Here is a 10,861-nt window from a genome sequence, read left to right on the forward strand (position 1 = left end):
TATTGATATATAATTATGTTTTTGTATTGATAATTTTAATACACAGAATTGAAAGTTATTAGTTATTACTGTAAATTAGTTAGCACACTAACGCAACTCAGTTGATATAATTAGAGGTTAGAGGCTATGCTGTACACAATTCATAGACGATATTCTTCTGAGTATTAAGACACGGACAAATATAACTAGTGTCTCACTTTGTGTGATGCACGATCCAATTGATTTTCTATTTGCATTAATTCAAAACTATGAATTCACATTTACGAAATGAGAAACAATATCATTATATCAATTTCTAAACTTATAAATGTATACAATAACAATTTATTATACCAATAAAACTCATGTCATCAGATAAGCTTTGAAACTGAAAATTGCAAAAAAAACAAACGTCAATTTGAACACTTTTCGATCTCTTCTATAAAAAGATCAACTAAAAACACATGCCGATTACAATTATATATTTAATGAAAGGCATGATTAATGTGTGCAAATCCAACTTAGGATATCCTAATTTACATGTTTCAGTTTATTTGCTTGAATATTAGTAGCTCATTATCGCCGTATCAAGACACATAGTTTGTTAGCTTTAATTTATACGTGCATGAAAACATAGTAATTTATAAATACAAATAAATGAACAAACAGGAAACTGATGGCTTAATTAACCTAAAGTATTTTTCAAAACCAACTTCAGATTTTCTACGTTTCTTATCTGTGCGTCCTATGAATTGGATCATGCATAAATCGATTTAATTAGATCGATAATTTTATTAAATTATATACTCTGATTTTAAATGTAAAACACAACTTCAAAACTTATAGTCATGCTTTGTGCTTGAAATTCAAATTGTATCCAATATGCTTTAATTTCGTTTTAGTTATCCACCATTTTTAATTAGCAAAGTAGTATATATTTTGCTTTTGTAACGCACATTTGTTGGACAGTGCATTAATATCATTGTGCAATCTCATATAAATGTTGACTATTTTGGTCCAAATTGAAATCAAATTCAACAAAATTTGAAGGAAATAAAAAAGAATATAATTATGGAAAAATATTGAATATTTATTTGACTGTAAATGGCAAAATAAAGGAATGAAGACCATCATATGAACAAGATTATGAAGCTTATTCCTTGTTTTGACCTCATAATTAAATCCTAACATATACATACTCAAATGGGTATATATACATATTAATCATCCGAGTAAATTAATCATTAAGCATACAATCTATAATAGAGCAAAGTGTATTCGTCTACTACATTCATAAGAAAAAATTATGGCATCTCTTAAATGGTGCATCTGCATATTTTTGTCCCTCTTGTCATCAATTTCTTCCATTAGCGCAGCCATAATCGTGGTTGATCAATCGAAGCGCGGTGGTTTCACAACCGTGCAAGCCGCCATTAATTCCATTCCTTCCGGCAACACCATCTGGACTACCATTGACATCAAACAAGGCACTTACAGGTTAGTAACAATATTCATTTTTCTTTTTATTTTGTCCTAACAAAAATATCACTCTTATATATGATGTTGATTTGTTGCAGGGAACAAGTGATTATTCCCGAGGATAAGCCATTCATAATCTTGAAAGGAGCAGGAACTAAAAACACCATCATTTCGTGGAATGGTCATGGCGCCATTGACGCAACTGCTACTTTCAGTTCTGAAGCTAACAACACCATAGCCAGAGACATATCGTTCATGGTAATAAACACATGCACCACGTGCTAAAATGAATTAAGTTCATTAATTCTGATTGGATGATTAGGTTAAGTAATTATTTGGCATGTGCAGAATTCTTACAACTCTCCCCCAAAGAGTAATAGAAATCCGATGGATCAAGCGGTGGCAGCGCGGATTTTAGGTGACAAATCAGCCTTCTACCGTTGTGGATTTTTCGGATTGCAAGACACCTTGTGGGATGTTCAAGGCAGACATTACTACAAAAGTTGCACCATTGAAGGTGCCGTTGATTTCATATTTGGTGATGCTCAATCCTTATATGAGGTAATTAGTGTTTCAAGATCTGTTCGAGCAAATTATAATCAGGAGATTTAAGCTAAAACCAATTGAGTAGCTCATAAAACTTATATACTAATAATGTTAGATTGATAATCGATAATATGTAAGTACATGCTAAAAATGTTAGATATCCGCTTGTAATTAGTGACAGATAATAGTCCATCGAAAAATCTGTCAGAACTTTGTGTTTTTATTTTTTTTTTGTAATTTACAATTTCTAAATATTCTGATTAATTCGCAAAAAGTTGGACTTATCCCAAATTTAAATACAATATACATCAATTCTTTGCAGGGTTGCACCATATCAGTAGTTGCGGGGTCCGTAAACGGACCAGGATTTATCACAGCTCAAGGGAGAGAGAACCCTAATGATAAGAGTGGGTTCGTCTTCTACAACTGCAACATAATTGGAGATGGGAAAGTGTATCTTGGAAGACCGTGGAGAAGTTACGCTAGAGTCCTCTTTTACAACACACAAATGTCCGACATCATTGTTCCTCAAGGATGGGATGCTTGGAAAAACACTGGCAACGAGTAACCACATTTTTCTCATGTTAATTTTAGAGTTATTTGCTAGTAATATTTAAGTTTAAGTCAATTCTAATTTTACACACTAGCTTTAAACACCAAATGCAAAATCAGAATACATCCATAAGGATCTAATCAATATTTAAATATGTACTTGCAGGAATCGACTCTCACTGTCTGAGTATAAAAGTAGAGGTCCAGGTTCGATGAGTTCCAGAAGAGTGGGATGGGCGAAGAAGCTAAATGAAGGAGAGGCTAACAAGTTAGCCACCATTTCCTTCATTGATAATCATGGATGGATTGAAAATGTGTTTAAAAATCTCAATTAAATACATACTACTAATACAAGTTTTTATATTTTTTTAAAATCTAATGCTTGATTCGTACGTATATGCATATTATTGGCCAGTATATGAGATCAATTTTTGTTCTAGCTAGTGTACTTATAATTCTTCTTACTTCATATTTATTTTATATATTTCTTACAAAAATAACGGCTATAAATTATGCAAAATACAAAAAAGATAAGAACTCTGAATTTAAACTTAATGGAAATGATGAAATTTGTATTGAAGATATTAAAACTGATCTTAAATCTTAATAAAATGATAGGTAACTGACATATCTTAAAAATAGATAAACGATATTTCATATCATGTTTTTCCCAATTCAAATTAATTAATTGTCATAAGAGCAAATTTGGTACATCCATTATGTTGTTGTTATGTGTAAATTTAGGATAACATCGTCAATTTAACTATAGTAAGATAATCTTGCTAAATTAAATTAATTAGGTATAGTGATACATCTTTATAATGAAAAATTGTCTGAAACAATGTTAAAAGTGTAATGAATACTTAGCTCCTTCGTATTAATTTAATCAAATTAATATTTTCACAAGGTTTAATCACACCCCTTAGATTTGGATATTCAAGGATCCATAAATGGTTATTTGTTATGCATCAATATAGAGTTATTATTTGATCATACACTTGCTTATCCAAATTTGATTATCAATTAACATGCTATACATATTTAAATGTGGCATTTTGGATCCATATATAATTGAATAAAAACCTAGCACAAATATAATTAATTGATAAAAAACTTAAAAAATATTATTATTACTATAGGTCTAAATTAAATATCTTTATTTTGGATCGTCCCTAACTATTAGTCATAATTATGTGATGAGAATTTTGAATATATGACATAAAAATAATACGGAGTAGTATGTAATACGGAGTATAAATTTTAAGATACAACAAAAAAGATCAAAATAAACAACAACAGTAAAATACAATAACTTTCTTCATTTAGGATAGGAATAAAAGAAGAACTTTTTAAATTTCACAATATCAAAACTTATAAAAAATTATTAATGTTGGGCCCAATCGAGTTCTTACATATATCAAATTTGGTGCTATAAAGATGAAATATTGCTAAAGATGATTAAGGTTGCTTTGCAGTAATTTTTTATACTTCATAGTTTGATAACATAAAAATGTTAATCAGCAATCTTCATGATGTCAGTAAAACATTATACCACTATTTCTTTAAATGAAATTGATAAATTTCTTTTTAATAGACTGTTAGCATTGAAATGTACATCATAAATTAATAAATTTAATGCACAATATATATGAAATATTATTGGTTGAAGGAGATTACAATATTGTTGATTGATGATTTGCATTAAATTTTAAATGGCATTTCCTAACATTTGATTACAAAAATCATTTTATATTCCCAATTAGTCAATGACATTTATGTTATCACCCCAAAACTCCATTTTATTCATGAAATTGAATAAAGGTGTTTGTATTCAGAGCCTAATATTCATTTCATTCAGCATTTGTTCTTCCTAAGCTTTCCAATTGATGAAATTATGTTAACCAAACATCTGAATACACAATTAATGAAATGATGTTTGAGCCAAATTTGTTGCATATAATAAGAAAATGGACCACAAATTTAGGACAGCAAAGGCTGCAGAATCATACCATGGCTATTTAATGTAAGCTCAACATATAGTCACGTACATTTACACTGGGAGGCAGGCATCGGATCAACCTAACACCTCCACCATTCAATTTTTATCATCAAGGAAATAAAATCACCATTTCATATACATTCATTTGTTGGATAAATGCACACTATATATCTGTGTGTTTGCCAAACAAACTTTAACAGTACATTGAATGTCGATGACTCCGCCCAACTTTAGAATGCTTACTCCGTTAAGTGTTCCAGTTTATTATTTTCGTTCGCCCACAATTAAAAATCTCGGGTAACTTAACTAAAAATGACAAATATACATCACATTTCATTAACTCATTTCACTTATTCTCTCTGTCCTATATAAATAGTCCACATTTCCTTTTTCGTTCGTTCCATAGAAATAGTCCATATCTATATATGAGAACATTTTTCATTTTTTTTCATTTATGGATCTCACCATCCACTGCACAATTTCAACTACTTATTATCCTTCTCCTTTACTTTACAGATTAGACATTAAAACTTGTGTCAATCTAAATGACCTATTTCTATGAGACAGAGGTATATATTGTAAAAATAATAATAGTGTATAAAAACGAGACTCACTTCCATCAGACTTTCCACTAGATTTCCTTTAATTATAGTAAAATATGTATTAAACTCAATCGAAACTTCTAACCATGGATGGAGAGAGTATTACCCTCTGTCCAAGAAATAATATCCACATTTATTATTTAAGCCTGTCTACAAAATAATGTCAATATTTTTTTTTCATTTTTAGTAAGTGAAACACACTTTTCATTACCCATTACATTCATATTCCGGCTAAGGAATGGGAAATCTTTCTTCTGTTACATGAATTCAATTTTCATTTCATCTGGGAAAAGCCATCTATTACAAAACTAATATACAAAACTGAAATTCATATTTCACTATTTTTTTCCACCCACTTTACTTTACATTTCTAAGAACACATACTGAATAAAAGTGACACTTTAAATAGTAGACAGAGGGAGTATTCTATTCATCTATTGAACGATTAATAGTACAAATCATCATCAAATCGAATTGCCCTACAACAACTAAATTCTAAACCCTTCCCCATCAACAAGAAAGAATCCCATTTCCAAATAAACAACAATTCTCACGGGGGCAAAAATGCAAAAACCCAAAAACACTAGTACAAAAATGATCATCCAAAGAAGCCTTGGACAACCTCTTAGGCTCCCACTCATCATTTTGTGGGCTAAACTCTAAAAGGTATACACACTTTACACTAAAAAAATTCTCTTGCTTGCAAAACTTCCTACATCACTACATCAAACCATAGTAACTCATAACTCAATCCAAATCCAGCTAAAAAATGTGGTGCAAAATCATTGTTTAGGAGTCTTAGGAGGAGGGCAATCTTGATCACCATCGATGCATTCAATCCTCCTTTTCCTGCCGGATCTCTTCATCCCATCATCATTGGATTTACACATCCCAATTTCTTGAAGTAGACTGTAACAGAAAAGTGTTTGCTCCTGTTAGAAGATAAGAACACAATCAGTAGTTAGCTCAATCCATTTATGACAATACATCATCAAAAACCAAAAGAAGCTCTTCACCTTTTCAACTGCCCCCCATGATGGAATTGGAACATCATCAATCTTCATCTCTAGCATTTTGTTCGTCAAATTATGATCGCGACCAGCTGCTAAGACTGCTGCAGCAGCAACCACAGAAGGCCGATGATCCGTTACATTGATCTCTGCATCCAATGATCCAAATAAGGTTCAAAATCAGTACCAAGCTGCTTTAATGAATGATTATATAAATGTAAGCATGTATTGATTTAATACCTAACATTATAGCTAAGATCAATTCGACAGCTCGGTTTAGCCTAAATTGGGAGCAGAACAAAGAGGCGAAATAGTTGAGATAAGTAAATGGAGTGATGCAGCTCATCTTCCATTCCAATGTGTTCAATACCAGCAGCTCCATTCTCTGAATCACGTCTCCATTGAAGCTGTATTCATCTGCATCGTATTCGGATAACGAAGGAGCTTCGTTTTCCTCCATTTTTGCAGCCAGAGACAAACACGCAATCGAGAGCAATCGCATAGCCCATGATTCCTCCTTCTATCAATTCACACCATGAGTTCAATTCTATAACAAAAATGATAAAATCAAACTTACACCAATTGATCTTCTAGAAAGGAATCGATCCAAGTAAAACAACGAGATATAGGCCGTACGGCAGTGAAATCCGAAATGAACCCTTCTCTGTCAAAAAAAAGAAGAAAACAAAACCTAGAAATAAGCTATTAATGGGAACTGCAATTAACAGAATGTGGTGGAAAAACAGACATCGAGAATCCAATTGGCGGCGTCGCGGCGCTTCCACCTGATTCCTTCGTTTTGTACGGAATATTTCGATTCGAAGATGGCTTCATTTCGGATTAACATTCGGATGTATTCAGAATCAAAATCAGAGACGGAAGTGAAATTGAAATTGAAGCATTCGTCTTTGAAATGGTCGAAACAGGATTCATCTTCCCCGCAGAGAAGGGTGGATAACGAGTACTGGGAATACTCCTCCATTGCGAATTTTGGAGTGGTGGTTAGAGTGAGAAAGTGCAGATGGTGGGAAGACGGAGAAGAAGAGGAAGATGGCGCCAAATTCATGAGGTAGTAGCGAGAGTTTATATAATGATAATGCATAGTACTATCAGATTAATTTACCTATAGCAGTAAGCAGTACTAAATTTTTTACTTTCGATTCAAATTTTACTCCACACTTGACTCTACTCAAAGTTTTCTTTACGTAATCAATATACAAGAAGAAAGTAAATGGAAATAGTGTGGAAAATAAAATAATTTTTCTATTTTATTTGTAGGATTGAAATAGAATTAGTATTACAATTCCTATCGTAGTCATAATTGGTCTTTCGAATTCCAAGGTTATAAAAATTCCTATCATTAGCTCTCGGAAGCCGTAAATAATACTCAATGAGTTAGGGAGATTATACCAACAATCAACAAAATACCAACAACCAACAATCAACAAAATATTAGAGTTAAATCCTAATGAAGAAGTTCCTCTTGAATTGGGAGAGTAAAAACATAACAATGAAATTCATGTCCAAAATAAAATAAACGATATTTTTTTTTTGGAGTGGATAAATGTTGTTTTATCTTGATTTTCATTGACTCCACTAATTTACTTGATCTTCCCAAGACTCGTAAGTATGGTGGTGGATGTCGAAGCATAATGGTGTAAATATGTTCATGGATGATAGCCACATATATATTCCGAGCCTTGGGTCCAGTGTTTTTATAGATGGAAATGATTGAACTTCAAAGAAAAGTATATATTCAAAATTGAGTAATGAGACCTACTCGGCCGAGTGGAATATTTTAACTCAGCCATCGATCGAGTGGGACTCTCTAGACTGGGCAGACTTGCATCACTCTGGAATTGGGTTGTTCCACCACTCGTTCGAGTAGGCTTCTCTGACTGCATGTACAATGACTTTACTTAATCAAGTGACTCGCTATTCATTATTGAGTTAGCCGAGTCAAGGTCTCTAGTCAATGTTAGTTAGGGCTGAACAATGATTGTTGTTGGCAGGTGCATCAGGACCGACATCAATTGGCAGTGCGACAAGCCGACAACAATAAGAGAGTGATAAATCTGAGATAGATTATAAAAAATCAAAATAGAACCCGAACCTTCTTATTTTCTTCTCATCGTGGTTAAAAAATTACTAAGTTCATTAATTAATAGTGACATTACTAAAATAGTCACTCCTCCCTAAAACAATAGACTAACTTTACTATTTTTCGTCGTCCCCCAAAATTAGACCTAATCTAAATATTGAAAGTTTTCAAAAAATATAATCTTACACATCATTTATAATATAGACTCCACAATTCACTAGTATTCCTTCCACTAGCTTTTCCCAATTCTTTCTTACTTTTCTCATTTCTTTCTTATTTTATCACTTTACCAATATTGTATTAAAAACCATGTCATTTATAAATGGGTTTTTGGCTTTTTAAACCAAAACCTTTTCCCGTATTCCGGTTTTTCCCATGAACTATGAGATTTGTTTTTAAAACCACGAACTTTCATTTCGTTAGGATTTTCTCCCGGCGGGTCAACGACGAAACCCGGGTTGTCTACATGTCAATTTTAATCCTATTTGTCACTAAATTGATTACTTGAATCCTATTTGGCACAATAATACATACAATTACAATTATTACATAACAAATGACAACTTTTGAATAAACAAAACACAACTTTAACATTTTGAATTATGCTATTCGAGTCGAAAATGTATAATTCGGGTCGGGTTGGGAAAATCCTAACGAAATGAAAGTTTGTGGTTTTAAAAACAAATCTCATGGTTCATGGGAAAAACCGGAACTCGGGGAAAAATTTTGGTTTAAAAAGCCAAAAACCCTTTTTTAGTACTTAGTATCCAAATGGCCACAACTACTTTTGTTTTTACAAAATCATAAACATTTTTGATAGAAATCCACGGATTCCTTCCTAAAATTAATTGGTGATAGGAGGAATGACCCATATGATTTATATTTTAGTTTCAGTTTTCTTTTGACACAGAGGTGGGATAATTATATGTTATTTTTCTAGTTTCAATTACCAACACACTCCCTCAAAACCCTTTAAGGTGAACTTGGAGGGGTTGGACTTTTTTTCTGATCGATTGGACAACTAGCCCAATTTTTTTTTTTCCAACGGTTGGACCACTGGCCCAAATTTTAAGCCCAGATATACTGCTGGATCAGTCATTTTTTTTCAGTTTCAGCCCAGATATACTGCTGGGTCAGTTAAATTTGGCCCACAGTCGGCGACCCGCTCTGATACCATGATAGAAATCCATGGGTTCCTTCCTAAAACCAATTGATGATAACTCATGTGATGTATATACTAGTTTAAGTTTTCTTTTAACACGAACGTGAGACATTTATATGTTATTTTTCTAGTTTCAATTACCAACAATTTTCTTTATTTTTAAAAAGAAACTCAACAACAGGCCGTTATGATGTCCCATGTGAGAGGATTTACTGAAAACAAAAATTAAAGTTTATGGTCAGGGGCCAATAACATATTGATAAATATAAATTTATCAATATCCATATAATTATGTATGTTGATGAGTATTTTGGCCACCTCCAAGAGTCACATCGCATCGCATATATGGCTCACCTTTTTGGTCTTTTGACCAAAGTGGGATTTGGATATTTCACCCTCCTAATTTAGTTCATCGTAGAATTATGGCCATGCCCTCAATCGCGACTCACAGTAATGGAATGAATTGCAATTAAAATCAATATTTGATCATAAAATGAAACTTAAAACATAATGCGATAACTCTCGAGTAATAACTTGTGATCATGCACAAATATCAAATGCCAAAAATAGTTAACATAAGAAGGTTTGTGGAGAGAATGTACAATGATAATGTATGAGCAAAAGCATTGGTAATATTATATGGATTTACACGTGAATATCATAGCAAAGGAGCGCCCTATGGACCATGCCCATATCATGCAAACTGCGCTCCTTCTCCACTCCCAAAAAGTTCACATTTATATTGTGTTAAAGACTCAATTCCTACATCGATTGTGAGAATAACCGGTGTGGGGTATATAACTAAATAGGCTCTATCTCTTCTAATAGACTAGTCTTTTTGGATGAATTTTCATGTTTGGTCTATATCATTTGGTGCATTTATTGAGAGCCCAAACTAATCGGAGTGGTGACCGAGCAAGGAACTCTCCGTGATCAATTATATTAGTACGTTTGGGGCTGACTCGGAGTGGTAACTGGGCAAAAAATCCGCCGTGAACGAGAACTCGGAGTGGTGGCTTGGCAAAGAACCAGTCGTGACCAATGAGGACGTTGGCCCGGGTCGAATGTTACGTACTCAATTACCACATCAGCTGTGAGAACAACTGGTGTGGTCTATATAGACCAAATAGACTAAATGGACACTCTCTCTTAACAAGCTAGTTTTTGAGATGAGTTCTCCTATTTGGCCCGTATCATATTGTCATGTAATAAAAGTATTCTATTTTAGTAAATAGTAAAAGCTATGTTACTATTTTTAGTAAAATGTTATTACTAATATGTGTATATATGTAAGCCTACATGCACGCTCTCCTCCACCATGAAATCAACAAGAGGGGTCGCATTAATTTAAAGGTGATTCAACTCAACTCAAGTCCTCTGCACGAGACATATGGTGTTTGCAGACACAATTTCCAGCATATTATTTGTTTT

General features: G+C 32.9%; 2 protein-coding genes across 3 annotated transcripts; one reads left to right on the plus strand and one right to left on the minus strand.

The window, feature by feature from the left end:
• The first annotated feature begins 1,285 nt into the window (after positions 1 to 1,285).
• On the plus strand, positions 1,286 to 2,891 carry LOC125187591 (probable pectinesterase 29). Its single transcript, XM_048084218.1, has 5 exons — positions 1,286 to 1,476; positions 1,557 to 1,716; positions 1,807 to 2,019; positions 2,327 to 2,568; positions 2,723 to 2,891. Exons 1-5 carry the CDS (start codon positions 1,286 to 1,288, stop codon positions 2,889 to 2,891), a joined length of 975 nt encoding a protein of 324 aa, XP_047940175.1.
• Positions 2,892 to 5,563: 2,672 nt separating this feature from the next.
• LOC125202190 (cyclin-D5-1) lies at positions 5,564 to 7,212 on the minus strand. Of its 2 annotated transcripts, none has more exons than XM_048100551.1 (5): positions 6,916 to 7,212; positions 6,745 to 6,831; positions 6,408 to 6,687; positions 6,174 to 6,316; positions 5,564 to 6,066 (listed from the first exon to the last, which is right to left on the minus strand). In XM_048100551.1, the coding sequence occupies exons 1-5, from the start codon at positions 7,147 to 7,149 to the stop codon at positions 6,040 to 6,042; spliced, it is 771 nt and encodes a 256-aa protein (XP_047956508.1). In that variant the 5' UTR covers positions 7,150 to 7,212; the 3' UTR covers positions 5,564 to 6,039. The 2 variants fall into 2 exon arrangements, with proteins under 2 accessions (XP_047956508.1, XP_047956507.1); XM_048100550.1 differs by having other exon boundaries at positions 5,564 to 6,089.
• Positions 7,213 to 10,861: the final 3,649 nt, after the last annotated feature.

Source organism: Salvia hispanica, chromosome 1, assembly GCF_023119035.1.
Source record: "Salvia hispanica cultivar TCC Black 2014 chromosome 1, UniMelb_Shisp_WGS_1.0, whole genome shotgun sequence".
NCBI lineage: Eukaryota > Viridiplantae > Streptophyta > Magnoliopsida > Lamiales > Lamiaceae > Salvia > Salvia hispanica.